The sequence below is a fragment of the Eucyclogobius newberryi genome, unplaced genomic scaffold (genome assembly GCF_026437365.1).
Source record: "Eucyclogobius newberryi isolate DKJ021-1_F unplaced genomic scaffold, fEucNew1.0.hap1 SCAF_9, whole genome shotgun sequence".
In the NCBI taxonomy this organism is placed as follows: Eukaryota; Metazoa; Chordata; class Actinopteri; order Gobiiformes; family Gobiidae; genus Eucyclogobius; species Eucyclogobius newberryi.
Genome location: NW_027316532.1, coordinates 32,665,614 through 32,682,412, shown reverse-complemented (window position 1 = coordinate 32,682,412; position 16,799 = coordinate 32,665,614). Strand labels below are relative to the sequence as shown.

The following is a 16,799-nucleotide window of genomic DNA, read 5'->3' as shown; positions in this document are numbered from 1 at the left end:
ATGACACCTTTTAATATTTGTGCATGCGGCTGCAGTGTATAATTCTTGCAACTGTAGGCCTTTGGCAGGATACAGACACTTATAATGGTGTGTGGACAGACCGAATGCAAACTAATCTGTTACTGTGCCGCCAAGTCCCCTAAATGCTCCCTGTAGCCCAATCTGAAATGAAAAATAGTAATAATAATAATAGAGACTGAAAATTATTTTTACGTCACTGAAGATGTATGTGTGTTTTATATGGTTTACTGGATACAGAGGAAAGAGGCTCCTTAGCACATTTTGCACGAAAGGAGAAAACATGAAATTTGAGTTAGGCTTTTAAAAGTGTGCTTAATAAAGAGCAGTCTGTGAGAGGGAGAAGGGTGTAACTCAGGTGACATTTACAACAGTCTAGAAGTGCAGTGGGCCATTGTGCACCCATGTTGAATAGAACTGGATGAAGAGGGGATGCTGGAGTAACCCCTGCATGACTCTGTAACCCAACACTCACCTCGTGTCCTGTAAAAATGGCAGTGAGCAAAGGCCACCCTGATGGGACAGTCAGTGGGGTGGCGGTGTTGACCCAAACCCTCCCATGGTGGGTCACAACACTTCAACCCAAGTCAAACTCTGTAAATCAAGTAGCATGGGTCAGTATAAGGCCTATAACTGTCAAAGGGGCCTGGGGTACGGACTTACTCGTTAATCAAGGAATATTTACTTTAGGATACATGGAAATATAAGAATGAAGTGAAAATAGAAATGAGCCTAGACCATGTTAAATCACAGCTGTGCAATAAAACTTGAGTGGAGCCCGTTACTGTAGCATCATTACAACTATGAACGAGTGAGCAAACCACTGCAGGACTGTGTGGCTGGATTACTAGTTCAAAATTAAAGCAGTAGTATAGTAGACAATAACTTAAGTTGGATCAAATAGTTGTAAAATGTTTGGTTTTAAATTATCGGCACAATGTTCATCCTGGTCATGGAACACTGGACCAGCTCTATACTCTCTATCGGGTGCTCGAGGGTTCATGGGAGTTTGCCCAACCAGTCCACATGTGCTTTGTAGATCTGGAGAAGGCTTTCGACCGTGTCCCTCGGAGTGTTCTTAGGGGGGTGCAGGTGCAGAGTATGGGGTCTGGCGCCCTTTGCTCCGGGCTGTCCGGTCCCTGTATGACCGGAGCAGGAGCTGTGTTCGCATTGCCGGCAGTAAGTCAGACCTGTTCCCAGTGCATGTTGGACTCCGCCAGTGCTGCCATTTGTCGCCGGTTCTGTCATTTTTGCTGTTTGCAGATGATGTCGTCCTGATGGCTCCATCAAATCCGGACCTGCAACATGCACTGGGACAGTTTGCGGCTGATTGTGATGCCCCGGTGTGGGTGGGGAGTCCTTGCCCCAAGTGGAGTAGTTCAAGTATCTCGGGGTCTTGTTCACGAGTGAGGGAAGTATGGAACGTGAGATTGACAGGGGGATCGGTGCAGCAGCTGCAGTGATGCAGTCGCTGCATCGGACTGTTGTGGTGAAAGAGCTGAGTCAAAAGGCAAAGCCCCTGGAGGAGTTGGAGGTTTCTGGGAAGATGGGAAGTCTGGGAGACCCTGCTTTAGACTGCTGCCCCCACAACCCGGCCCCAGATAAGAGGAAGAAGATGGATGGATAGATGGACTTGGTCTTCAGTTTGGTTTCTATAGTGATATGCGTACTTTAAATAGTACTTTACACCTTTAGTTCTATAAGACTATTCACTGACCGCATAAGTATTAAGGGCTCAACTACAAAACAGAAGGGCAGTGTTTGGTATAATGACCCGGAAAATATTTGCAGCATGAGGATGTGGAAATGTCATTGAACAACACACGATTTGCTTGTATGCCAACAGAATTAAGTTTAATGTAAATAGAAGTGTTTTTGGGTAAGACTTTAAACAAAACCCATGGCAAGTGACAATTTCCACACCTCACTAATGGGGTCTTTACAGTAAGTTTTGAGCTTTAGTTGAGCCACTCTGTGTGTGTTTGTGTTGGCCCTTGTGATGCTGAGGGCTGGTATCACACCTGATTCATGACCACAGCACACTCTCTATTCAAAGGGGTTGAATGTTGTTGTCGTTGGCCATCTCATATTTTTTCACAGCAAAAGGAAAAAAAAATCAGTTTACAGGTATTTATAAGGGGGGAGGGAGTGCTTTTTATTAAGTAAAACTAATCTATACTAATATTAGATTTGTAAGATATTAGATATTCCAGGTAACATCCTCTACGTATTTCACTCTTTCACACACGGCAGTGTCCTCTTAGTCAGTATGAAATGTCTTCACAGGGTTAAATGGAGTGTGTTTCTGACGGGAGATTCTCAACTTCAAAACACTTTTTCAGTTCTTTGCCTTCGTATCATCTTTGTCACATCTCCTGCCAACTCTAAAGGCTGGACACTAGTGTTCAACATGGAAAAAGGAAAGGGCAGAGGACCCCTAAAGGGCACTAAGTCAACATGCTATGGTTATGAGAACGATTTGCAAGACAGTAAGCTCCTTCTGTCTTTCTGCCACTCTTAGTGCAACTCCAGCAATGACCCTTGATTTTCTTTTATATGATTTTTTTTTGCCCTGTAGAACGTTACAGAATATGTTTTAATGCAGGATTTGCAATGATATGGCTAAGCTACCGTAGTTCAAGATGGGTTTCTGTAGCAATTTGTGAATTCTCTTCGACATACCGGTACATTAATTAATTCAGTTAAGGTTTTCAAAAGTATTTGGCACTAATGGCAAAAAAGGGTCACGCACTAAGAAAGAAATGGAAATGGAAATGGTCCAGTTGGGACAATGGCACAACCCCAAATCCAGCACCTCTGCAGAACCACAGTACACATCATTAAACGATTTGTTTGAAAGAGTGATGGTTAACCACAGTCTGGCCCTGAGCATAAGCTAAGCGACCTCCTGGGTTGGATACTTACTATGCTTTGTTGGGATGAGCTGCTTGATAAATCACAGGCGCTTTAGGGGAGTCCATTGGGTCAGTCTGTAAAACAGGCCAGAAAATAACTAACACACTGCAGATGCTTATTTGATTTTGATTAGTTGTAAGAGTTTCTCCTACTGAACAGATACATACATTTGGAGACATCTTTGTGTACACTCTGAGTAAATTTTATAAAAATGGGGTGTATATTATTGTGAGTGCCAAAAATGCATTTTAAAGAAGTGCAATCTACACTATATGACTTAAATCAAATTCTTGGAAATTTTGAAAATGGGATGAATTTTAAATAGCCTTTTCCCAATGCCAAAAGTCTGTTTTTCTTACTCACATGCCACCAGACGTCACATAGCAACCGGCCAAGCCAAGACAAACAGGAACTCCGGACTCTTCAGTCATTTTTATCAGTCTCTTCTTCACTCTCCCTCTCTGTGATGTCTGACTTCAACAATGTTTCCACTAAACATTAGAGTCTCCATTGGGTTTACGAGGGGATTAGAGCTCAAATTACTGACTCTGTGGCTCATTTACTCTCTCAATCCTTGGTCTTCAAAACAACAGTTGCATGTGGACATGTCCAGTGATATGATAATGACATGAAATGAGAACCACATTTTAAGTGAAAAATCCTCTCCAAAGCAGAAGAGAGTCTTTTATGTGTAGTGTTTGATGTTATAACATGTAAAAGACATAAAAGGATGGAAATGGGAGCAGAGCAAAGACGTGCTCACACTCAAAGACAGTCTGGAAAGAAGTACAGCTTTTCTCATTTGTATTATGTCCTATTACTCTTGTTAGATTTCACAGCCCACAACATGCTGAACGGCCTGTGATTCATGGCCAATGATTAATGGGCTGGTCTGAGCACTCAAGGACAACTTGCATATTTGTAATGTTTGAAATAAATATATTCATGTAAAGAGTAATATGTTTTGTGTGCATTTTACATAGCAAGCAGAATGGACTTTCTGAAGAAAAGAAATACCAGGTAAAAGGTCAATATCCCCTGTCATGTCATTCTGAATTAGTAAAGACTTCTCTTTCCTTAACGTGGCTGGATTAAGTATCATTCACATCTAAACAGACAATTGTTAGTGAGCCTGTAGGTGATATCTTTGCACAATACATATTACATTTTCACAGTTATAAGACAAATATAAATCGCACAGCTTTACATTTTCCATGACTTCTATTGGTCTTCATTCCTTTTCACTCTGCAGTTGGGTCCAGACCTCACGTGCCAGTGCTCTGTGGCCATTTCACACCAGATCTGATTCTGTTTGGCATATTTCAACACAGCCGGCATTTTGGCGTCTGTGTTTACATCCCAGTATTTTTTCTGCCTATGTGTGCGCACTAGTAGCACGTAGCGTTAGCCTGCCCCTCGCCTGCTGACAGCTCCTCTGCTCCTTGTCAAGCACCAGAACATATGTGTGAGTGACGAGTTTAGGAGAGGCCTGGCTGCAATACCCACTGCTCCGGTTATTATTAGAGGTTGTGCTGCAAAGTTCCTCCCAGTGATTTCTTTCATCTAAACATTCATCATCGAGCGTTTAAAGAAATTATATCAATAGAGTCATCAATCACACCTATTCACCATCGTCTGTGTTTCCTCAAGTTGATAGATTCCATCACCATTAGATCCTTCCCCAAATCCTTTTTGCTGCATGAACTTGTCTCTTTGGGTTTGACACTGTAGCCCAGCCAAGTGTCACCAGACCACGGGCCAAAGTTAAAATAAGCAGATCCGAAACCAAAGAAAATGTGAGAAAAGACATCCAGGGACACTAGAAAAGGAGATGATGGAGAATATGCATAAAAAGGTCATATAGCATTACAACAAAATAATTGTCTATACATTTTTGGAGAACGTATTTCTAATAACTTGATGCCTTATTGCTGACCTTGTGGAGGACGTCCTGTTCTATTAGACACAGACCGAGGAGCTTTTATACTCAGAGGTCATACGGTTCTTTTGATGCAGTGCCCGACTCAAGATGTCGATCCTCTTCTTCACATCTTCAGTTAGATTGAGAAAAAACAGACACAGGTCAACAATTTAATGCTTTTTAAATATGAATGAATATGACATGTACACACCACAATGACTTTTATAAAGACAAAGACAATGCCTGGATCTCTTCAATGTAAACGTATTGATAGAAGCAGTGAGGTATTTGGAACACCTGGAAAAATTACTTTGATAAAACAGTGGTTCAACAGTGAATAGTAGAATTATTTCCTGTCAGTCTAGTGGCTGAATGAGCCTATGGTATGACGCATGGGCAATTTATGGCTAAAATACAGCTTTACACTTTGACAATATTCATAAATAGCACTGAAATGATCGAGGCACTACAGACAATATTCCATTTGACTTTGAAATAATGTATCCCAAATCTAAAACTCATACTACGGAAAAGACTGATGGATACTTGTGGAATAATCTTTTGTCTGCAGCAAAAACAGCAACAAAACAACAGCAGCAGCAACAACAACAACAACAACAACAACAACAACAACAACAACAACAACAACAACAACAACAACAATATGTCATAGCTATAATATGTTCAACAACTTTTACAAAAGTTGTAACATGGCTGACACATGGATGAATAACTTTTTTCATGAAAATCATCCAAATTACTTCCATTCTCTGCTCAAATTGACATTGTGTAGAATAATTAGTTTTGATCCTTTCAGATGTTTTTAAAGGACAGTCTTAGAAGTATGAATGGGGCATGTGGCTTTTGAGTGTGTTGTGAAATGACTTCTGACTGATTGAAGTATCCATGTGAATATGTTGTGTTCTTTGAAAGCAAAATCCTTTTACAACTCTGGTGGTCTCTGTTGAAAAAGAAAAGCTTAAATGATTCACAGGACGGACATTGACAATGACCGCTGACAACACATAAGCTAAATTCTTATAGATAATGTATTTCCACAATATTATGCAAGAGGCTGCTTTGTTCGGGGCTGCAGGCTCACTATGGTTGTTGAAATGACATCATTATATCTCCATATATCTTATTCCTTTACCATTGGAACAGTCCCGCAGTAAATGTGCTTACCAGCAGGAGGGGCCTCTTCAGTCTCCCCCATCCCACTCTGCCTCTCAGGTAAATGGGGCACAGACAGAGGGAGGATAACAGATATGGATAATACTAGAATCATGGGGTGACTCTGGCGCCTCTGCCTTTGATGTGAGACCATTATGGTTTTCTCAAATGCAACATGTAGGTTTCATCGAGGATAATCAGGGAGTAGGCGCATATTTGTGCAAAAATAAACAAGATTTGCTTCTGAGGGGTTGGTGAGTCACGTCCTTGTACAGATACAAGTTTATAATGTACAAATGGATATAATAAAAGCTTCTTACACAGCAACAGAAAAAAACATCTTATAACACAACAACTTTCCTGCACCACCTCCAAAAAATATTCTATTGGAAACACACAAAATTTGATACAGGTTTACATTCATGATCATCTTCTACAAGTACCGTTTTTGTCAAGTTTGCATTCCGTTCTTTTTTTGTTGGATTTTCCTTCTTTTTTTTTTTACCATTATAGAGTAGAAAACACAATGTTCTGGCGGTAATGCAACACTCGGATGCCAACCGCCATAAAACAACAACAACAACATTCTGTAACACTGGTTTGCATGGATCTTATTTGACATTTTTTTCTTCCTCTTCTAATCACATGATCCTTATCTTCTTTCAGAAAAGGGAAACCAAAACAACATATCCAGAGACTCTAAATATTATTTCACCACATCTTCAAAGGAGGACAGAGGAAATTGGATCCTCAGAAGGACATAGGGCGTTCAAAGACTGACTGGCTGAAGCTTATGATGCCTTCTTTCAAATATAGATGCCTTGAGCTTGGAACCACTCCTTCATATCCATCATGTCTTTGTTTGCCTGCGCCCCAGGCCATTGGTGCCTCTCAACCTCGTCCCGCTCTTACAGTTCTTCATTTCGCCACTAGGCGTCCCCGTGTGCGCAGCAAACAGCACGTAAGCGCTCGGACTTAAAAACGGCACACTGAACAGAACACACTTTCATGTGGTGTAAAAACAGCGGTAATAGATGTAATACAAGTAGTGCCTCTTTCATTACACACTAACTGTAGGCTATAAGTTATGTCACTGAGGCGTGGAGTTAATGTTGAGGTTTTGTGGTTGGATTTCTGCTCAATGTCAGACTCACAGGAACCATGAAGACCCAAGGACAAGTAGACGCAGGAGTCTGGGCTGCTGGACCATAGTTAGACTTTTTCCAAGAAGTTGATGACTTGATGCATTTGCCCCCTATTGCATAGAGGAAGGCATTTCGTATTCTTTCTTTTTAACCTATGATTTTTCTCTTTCACAATATATATTTTGGCTCTGGTCATAATTTCTCATCCATCTGAAACCCATGTTCTGATCTAGAAGAATTTACACGTACATGTATAGATCTATGCTTCGGAATGAAAAAAAAAGTGATCAAATCAAGATGGGCAATGGGAATAAGCCAATATCATGTCCCCCCCAGTGAATTAAACCATTATAAACTGTTGCTTGCAAACACTTGTCCTTTTGATCCCTCCCCTGCTCTTTCTCACCTGTGACCAGCTGTATTTTTTCTCCAGTCTGCTTACAGTTCATTAGCTTTAAGTCCTCTTTGGTCCCCGGCTATACGTGCACTAGACTGTAAGAGCTGGAGTGGGTCCAGGAATCTCCCACAGTTAGCTGCCCATAAGCCCTTTGAGAGCCGCCAAGAATGTGGAAACCTGTTTCAAAGAGCGGCTTCAGTGAGGTGTGGCTGCAGCAGGTAGCTCAGTGCACAGGTGCTACAACAAATCCTGCACCTGTCTCAAGCACAGTTATCATGATACAATTAAAAGTGCACAAGATGTAACCTTTCAGCCTCCAGTCCATTGTTTTCAGAATGATGAAAAACAATTAAGACTGTTGCCATGGCAATTGACACATTTTGAATGGTGTAAAGTCTGCAAAATGTTTACTAAGCCATATAACCACACTAACAAAATATTTGTCTCTGTACATAAAGTTGTACTTTTGCTTATATTGTTCCATAGTGTGTTATGTCTTGTGTTTGTTTTTTATTGCAAAGAAAAGTATCATCTGCAAACTTGGCCCTGTAGTGTCACCTGCTTGTATCCATGGAAATAGATAAGTTTAATGCTAGATTGTTAAACCAAGCAAAGTAATAGAGACCAGGAGGTCAAGACCTTCCACAAGAAAAGTTAAGTAGTGCTCCTTTAATAAATAATTTTATTACTTCACATAGTCATCTAAGTTCTCAGTGTGTGATTAAAGGTTGTCCATACTCCTGCATATTGCAAAACCCCTTGACACATGATATATATCCCCAGAATAAGTCAAATTAAATGAGATAAATGGACCCAAGCCATCTGTTAAAAATGGTTAGTTAATGCTGGCTCTGAGTTGTATTACAATAGAGGCCCTATTTGTTTAAAAAAAAAGCCAATGTCAAGGGTGAAAGGCCAAAATGCCATCGTTTTACAACCTGGGATTGTGTGAAGTGATCAAAGACAGGAAAGCCCAGTCAAACGCCAGGAACCAAAACAATGAGTACATATGAACTGTCAAAGCCTCTTAGTGGTGAGCGAGTGTGGAGTGCTGAGACGAGGACTACAGAGGAGGGGAGAACATGTCCCAGGACAAAGAGCTGCTTGTCCAGTGTCTCGTCTGCCATGGCCTACACAGGGAGGGGAACGTTGCCACTTCTCTCCAGCACTTGACTCTGTCACACTGTCTGCCATTGGACAATCAGGTCATGGTTGAGCAGTGGAGACTTGACATGGGACGAGCCCAAACAGACTCTCCAAGAGGAGCTGCAGATGCTACAAATCATAAAATACTTCAGGAAGTAAAGAAAGCACTTGCAATGTGTTTAGTCAACAGCAGTTTGTTTATGGACATTAATCACACGACTATAGTCTGAGCCTCATATTGGTGCAAAGCTGTCATATAGATGAATGAGATCCTTCTGTGGAGGAAGCATGGTGAAACATGAATCATCATTGACTTCTGTTAAATGACTGTGTTGAAATTTATGTAAAACAAAGACTGACCATAGCCTTCAAATAGTCCACATGTTTTAGAGATTGAACAATAAACAACTAAATCTCATGTTATCAATCACAGTGCTCTAGTGACTAAACAGTGTAGGGTGCTGGCTATTTGGGTGCTGTATCATAATAAAAGTTATTGTATGTTAAGGTATGCGTAACACGTGCGTATCAACTGTTTTGCCCTTACATTAAAACGACAGAAGACAAACTATTCCACACATCTGAGCTGAAGTTGTTGAAGCTCAAGCGAACCTGTCATCCCCTCTGAACCTGCCCTGTGCGCTGGGGTGGGTGTGTGGCACTGCACAACTTGTCCCACCTCTCTCAAAAGTTGCGGAGCGCACGGCTCTACCTCTCACACGAGTTTACTCCGGTGCGGCGCGAGGACTGTGTGCGGGACGGGTCCGGGAAAGTTCGAGCAGAGAGTTTATGCTGGGAGCACGAGGGACATGGCGGGTCGGCATGGTCCTCCGGTGGAGATGCGCAAGTAGCACCGCGAAGTGAACCACAGGACGTCCAGAGCCTTCTGGAGCTGTGTGAGGAGCGCACTGTCTCCCTGTGACAATGGTCAGCGCACGGACTCTGTGCTTGCTTGTTTTGAGCGCTTTCCTCAGTCCCGGGGCACCCTGGGGTGCAAAGCGAGACAGACCGAGGCAATGCGAAATACCAAAGCCGGTGAGTCACACAACAGGAAGACTTTATATATATATATATATATATATATATATATATATATATATATATATATATATATATATATATATATATATAATCTCAAGGCTGAATGTGAATGCTGGCAGTATATCAATAAGCTCCATAACACAATCTTGTTAGTATAACAACTACACAATTATTGTCTGCATGAAATTATTCGTTTGCTTTTGATAAATATAAAGATGACAAGGCCATCACAGAGGCTCCTGCCTACGCCTGTTATAATGGTGAGCATGAGGAGGTTCTCTTAAGCCATAGGCCTTTATGTGTATCATGTTTTTATTACCAAAGATCCCACATGTTCATGAGCCTAATATGATTTGTGATGCTTCAATAGACTTATTATTACTCTAACACATAAACAAGATAATATGAATATGATGCAGCTTAAGCACATTTTTTAAATTGCTTATTGGGAAGATAATTTTAGGTACATAATAAATAAATTGTAATTTTAATAATTTGGTTTAAGGCCAGAAGGTTGCTTGGAAATTACATTTTCAATTATTTGTCTTGTAAAATCTACTGCCAGAAATGATGCTCTGAGTACATTCAGATAATAAGAGAGCATCCCACGAGACACATTTTGGCACACATACTCAAATGTTCAAAGGCACCGCTGGCAGAGCACATATATCACTGGAGGACAGCTGGAGAAGATCTTGATTAGACTTAAGAGGTAAACATTTGCTTAAAATAACTTTATTTTGCCATAATGGGATTCATCCCTCAAATGACTGATTAGTCAATGCACCAGAAGCCAGAACGTTGAAATTGTTTCTAAAAACGTATTTCTTTTTCATATTTGCACAATGGCTTTATTGAAGACATGGCACATCTCTTGAGCTCTTAAATACAAACATATTTGAACATCTTGTGGTTTAATGCTCATTGGATTGCTGTGATTATTTCCTTTCCTTTGTGACAGTTTAAACAAAAACTAAAAAAAACGAAAACCACAAGTTTAAGCATGTACATCTTTCAGAAACACTGCAAAGATTTAGAAGGACTAAAGTATCACTGAGAGGTCAGGAGTTTTTATGAGCTCTGCACAGTGTATTTGCTCTATAGCCTTTTTAACATTCTGCCTTTCAGGCAAAGAAGCTTGCCAACCAAGACATTGCTCTAACAATACATCAGGGTCTGTTTATTACCCAAAGGCCCCTCCATAAAGTTTTTCCACATGCAATACACTACTAACTCGCTGTCATGTGAAAATCACTCTATATAACTTGTTGAGCTAAGTTTATAAGGCAGAAAACCACAACAGACGACAAATAGGCCAACTAATTTTCCCCTGGAAATCTATGCATTAATCATTAATCATATAATATTGTAATAGACATAAGTTGATCGTTCTCATAATAGACATGGATGCATTTATTTTTGAATTTATAGTGTTTATTATAGCAAGTATGTTGCGTTTCTTGCCCAACAACAGCATACAGCAAGGATTTCAACTTTTAATCCTCAAACTGAAATATGTTCATATAGTATAGAACTTCAAAAAAATCTACTGGCACAGACCAATAATAAACCCTCACATGGATTAGATATTTCTAGTTACAGTGCAGTTCTGAAAATTGTTCATAGCTCAAAAATTGTAACAACTTTGCTCATTGTTCCCTTCCAGCAAAGTGAAATGAACTCCTTTTTGTGGACGATTAAACGAGAACCTCCACACCCTCCTTCTTACCTGTTTGGTACCATCCACGTTCCTTATACTCGAGTTTGGGACTACATACCGGACAACTCCAAACGGGCTTTCTACACCAGTCCCAACATCTTCTTTGAGTTGGACTTAACCGACCCCTTGACTATTTCAAAACTCACCAGCTGCCAACTCCTCCCGCACGGAGAAAACCTCCAGAAACTTCTACCTCGAGATTTGTACCGCCGTCTCAAACGCCACCTGGACTACGTCAAACACATGATGCCGTATTGGATGACGGCAGACCAGCGCGGGCGTGGACTCTACGCGGATTACCTTTTCAACGCTATTGCTGGGAACTGGGAACGGAAAAGGCCGGTGTGGGTGATGCTGATGGTGAACTCGCTGACGGAGTGGGACGTGAGGTCGAGGGGCACGCCGGTGTTGGATCTGTTCTTGGCCCAGGAGGCTGAGAGGATGAGGAAGGCCACAGGGGCAGTGGAGCGAGTGGAGGAACAGTGTCACCCGCTCAATGGACTCAACTTCTCTCAGGTAGGATCCATTCATAAGTTTCATTCACATATGGCAAAGTATTTACTCTATATGAACACAGACACATATTTGAATGGTGTGTTGTTCAGTATAATATTATATCTAACTGAATGACCACAATGCAAAACATTAATATCTAATCTGTAGGGCTGTAAGATATATCACAATTGGATCAGTTTGAATGGTCACAATTATCAAATAACAAAGAGTGCAATTATTTAAGGCTATCCTGTCTTTTTCTGTGTAAGAAGCTGTAGTTTAGGCCTCTATAATGATTGAATTAGTTTATCTGTTTATATTTCAGTTTAACATCTACACCTTGAACAGAAATAGAGCAAGTGCGATGTTTGTGTGATGTTTGTGTGATGTTTGTCAGAGAAATTGCGGCTCGATATTTTACCAGAAAATTAATTGCATTCAAAAAGTCAGATTTAAATGTTTTTGTGACAGTGTAAAATACTGGTTTCAAGACATTTCTGACGTCTGATGATTTAGATTTAAATACAAAATCTATTTGCCAATGTTGTAAGTAAACACACCTTCAATTCAAGACATTTGAACCAATCTAGTATATTAATAGATTGTAGTAGAATATGAACCAAGTAAAATGGTATCTCCAAGTTGCACAATAAATGCCAACTAAACAACATTTAAATAATTCAAGGCAAACATCTGTCCTTTTCATATATTCCCATGTAAAGTACATCTCCAGAAAAGTAGTTTAATCAAAAGGGAAAAATGGCTCTCTGGGTGAGCATTTTTTGTGTGTTATAGTTACAAAATGTGGGAGAAGTCGATATGAAGGGAAGAAAAGTGATTAAAACCTGTCTGGTGGAGACAGTTTTATGGTTACAAATGTCTCTCACTTCACAAGACAAACAGGCCCACAGCTGAATCTGCACTGAGGCTGTCAGTGTGCGCACAGGCAGAATGGATTAGCGGAGGTGAGAAAACCACACAGAGATTCCGACATTAATACACAGTGGATCTGAGCTTACTGTAACCAGAAACGCATGGACATGAAAAATGTGTTCAATGAAATGTGGGGAATGTGTCTATCAATAATACACAAGGACTCCTTTGAAAAACAATTAAAATAAACACAGTTGCGACTTTTACCACTGATGCCGCTAGGTCTGACATCTACTGCTTCTACTACATGTTCACAATTTCTATCATAAATTTAAGCCACATTTCCACCACTCTTTGCTCTAGTTTAACAAACGTATTCTCAAGCAGTTCTCATCAGACATATGTTGCACATGCATGGAACGCCACACACGTTGGTAATGAGCTCTCACCCACTGTCCCAAACACGCAGGCATTACAGAGGTGCTGCAACCGAATCTGCAGGACCCAGCCTCCATGTGACAGGTTGGAGGTCTACTGGGCTAATTTGAGACGCAATGGGCGCTCAAGCTCTCGTCTTTCATCAGCTCCTCCTAACTACTCTGTCAAAATCATACCGCTCTGCCCTGAACATGCCTCAGTGCTTTACTGCAACTAGAAATAATCCTGGCAAAGGCAGAAGGTCTTTCCGGTAATGAAGAGGACAAGCTGCTGACACTCACACGGCTTTGCAATTTGTTTAGGCTGTGTTAGGCTATTGTTTTACCGTCATAGAAGAATGATTTGTGGCATCTGATCCTGTAAAAATAGGAGATAGTTTCCTTGTTAGGATTTAGTGGGATGGAGCTTGCTTTGATGCTCGGTGGCAGAGCGGAAGGAGAGGAGAGAATGGGTTCAATGCTCGGGCCGGATCACATGATCTCTCTGCATGTCCTTCCCGTGTTACCGTGGGTACTCTCTGGTGTCTCCAGCTTCCTCCCACTGTCCAAAGACCTTCATGTGTTAGGTGAAATTGGCAACTGTAAATTGGCCCGAGTGAATGTCTCTGTGTTAATCCTGCAACGAGCTGGCCCCTGTCCAGGGTGTAGAGCCCAAAGTCACTGGGATAGACTCCAGTCATCCGCAAACCCTGATGGGAACAAGCGGTAGAAGATGAATGAATAGTTTGCTTTGCATATGCATTTGGCATCGGGAGGATTTCCACATGGCCTTGTTGATAATATCTAAACTTTATGCACCAGTGCACACAGACACTGATGGCAAAGGTAAAATGTCTTGCCCAAGGACACAACAGTAGGTACTGGCGGAAGCAGGGAAGAAACAGCAAACCTTTTGTGTGTGTGTTCTGTTTTAATTTATAGCGAGATGAGGTAAAAAGCAAAAGCTAAGTTAGTAGATTTCGGTTGGATGAATCAAGCACGGAATTTTGTGAGATTGGGCTGAATTGCCTAAAACATGCCAGTAAATAACTCTCTTCACAATAATCTTTGTACTTTCAGTGTTTTTTTGTAAACAAAAACAAAACCATGTAAATGACAAAGGCATAAATGCAAAAAACATGTTAGAATTGACATCACTGTTTTACCATAGTTCACCTTACACAGCTGGACCCCAGAGCTGCAGATACAGCGTGTATTGAACAACCCCGGGCCAAACTGAAATTGACATGGAAGTCATTATTTTCAATTATAATAATTTGTGATTTACTCCGTGGTTGATTGGATGCCTCAGCGTATGACTGCTGCGACGATGAGGTCAGGACAAAGGAGAGACAAAGAGAACGTGTGGGTGGGAGCTGGAAAGAAGGAAAGTACAGAGGAAGGAGAAGATTTAGGTTGAATTGAGAATAGATAAATAGGACAGACAGAGGTTTAGTTGTAGTATATAAGACACACCATCTCAAATTTCATTGAAAAAAAATCATGAAATGGAACCTGGGAAAGTCCAAATTGACTGGCCCATATGTTAGTTGTTCCCAATAAAAGTTGTTGCTTACAATATCCTGTAACTTCACCACTCTCACTCCAAGCAGAGCCAAATGGAAATGAAAGAGCCAGCAATTCATCATCAGTCGTTTTTAATAGGTCCCAGTGGTACCAATGCAACCAGGTTTGAACCCAAGTATTGGATTGTCCAGCTCTGAGTCGGGCAACAGGTTAGACTGCCTCAGGGACTGTGACCCCAGAGGAAGTAGCTTTTTGGACTAGGTATGCTCAATAAATCATTCGAGCTGCAGTGGACCGCAATCCTGAAAAGAGCAACACTTTACAATTAAAAACTGAATTTATGTATGTACTGTATATTAAAAAAAAGATTCACAATTCAAGCACAAACATAAGATAAATAACATAGTGTATTAGATTAAAATGAGAAATGGTACTGGATTATTACAGAAGGTGAACCAAAAAAAAAAACAGAATAGAATAGAATCAAACAGCCAAAGGTTTTTTTCAAGTCAACAAAAAGGTATTAAATTCAGGTAATTAATTGTAAATTGATTCATATTCAGGCCTGATCTCCAAATATCACTGAAACTCTGGGTTGGAAAGGGCTCTTTATCTGAGGGAGGTGTAGATTTTTCTCACCAACATTTAGGATATGTTTTTTTCTCCTGCTTTTTTACCAATGAAATTTGACAGCCAGGCAAATGAGCCAGCAACAAGTCCAAATGCTTTTATTACATGTGGAAACTGATGAAGGACGCTCAAGGCCCATCGGATAAAATGAGCACACCTGGAATTTATATTGATAAGGAAACAAATTTAAATGTGGTCTTATGTGACCTTTCTGGTTGAGGGTCCCCCACCTGCTTGTCTCTATGGAATCTTGGAATTTTCCACAGTATGGCATTATTACACACACATATATATATATATATATATATATATATATATATATATATATATATATATATATATATATATTTATTTATTTATTTATTTATTTATTTGAACACAAGCTGGTCTGCTTCCTTGCCAAATTACAGGTCAGGTCTGTGGAGACACGTCCTTCTCACAGTAAGAACGCCTGATTTTTTTTAGCAATAAAAACACCAGTAATTCAATCAGTACAAGAGATTATTCAATGCCATACCGTGGAACCTTTCAAACAAAGAAACAACAACACGGAGACAAGCAGGTAAAAGTTATATAAAATTAACTCTTGAATGTATTTTTGTAAGCACTTTAATTGAGTGGGTCACTTTGTTGTTTGAGATAGAAAATGAACACAGACATATTTATTCTTTGGAGCCGGAACCACTGGTCCATGTCAGTGAGAAATGACATCATATTGGTGGCGCCTGTCTCCTGGGCAGAGGTCGGAGTTCAGTGCAGTTGTGGAGCAGCAGAACTGTTCGGAGTCGGCCAGTCTGCGGGTCAGTCTGGTCACCACTGAGAAGAGTCCTCACAACGATCGACCTGACCTATGACCCTCGCAGGTTTCCATGACATTAGAGAACATGTACTGTTGTTTTTGTTTTTGTTGTTGTTGTTGTTGTTGTTGCTGCTGCTGTGGTGAGCGTTTGTAGAAATCAAGAGTAATTCATCATCAACCCTCACATAAGTTACCGTTACACAAAGGTAATGCAAGGAAGTTTAGAAGTTTGCAGCCTGCAGTTTCTCTTTACGCTTTATTCTTCAGTTTAGAATTTCGTTTTCAATAAGGTAGCCTATAAATACCATGGAGACAATGTGCATTCAATTTGTTCAATTTGATGAGAATTGTAATTAAAACATAAGGTATGAACAGCTTGCTTTAAAATTATGAGTTTGAACGAGTAAAAGCTTCGTTTTAGCTGATATATTTGTGAACACGTTTTACAGGTTAACTTACACAGCTTAGGCAAAGTGTATCCATGCTGTTCCATGGCCATCAGTGTGCCCATAATGTGCTTCAGTTTCAGTCAACCACGACTACTTTTGAGATGGTAAAATGAATAGTGATGGTACTACATTA

The 16,799-nt window shown here is 40.4% G+C and overlaps 1 protein-coding gene across 1 annotated transcript in view; it reads left to right on the top strand.

Annotated features, from left to right (window-relative positions):
• The first annotated feature begins 9,449 nt into the window (after positions 1 to 9,449).
• trabd2b (TraB domain containing 2B) overlaps positions 9,450 to 16,799 on the top strand; it is a 54,487-nt gene continuing 47,137 nt past the window's right edge. Inside the window, exons 1-2 of the mRNA XM_072439016.1 lie at positions 9,450 to 9,751; positions 11,424 to 11,993. Coding sequence (XP_072295117.1) covers positions 9,641 to 9,751; positions 11,424 to 11,993 — 681 coding nt within the window. The 5' untranslated portion in view covers positions 9,450 to 9,640. The remainder of the gene's footprint in view (positions 9,752 to 11,423; positions 11,994 to 16,799) is intronic.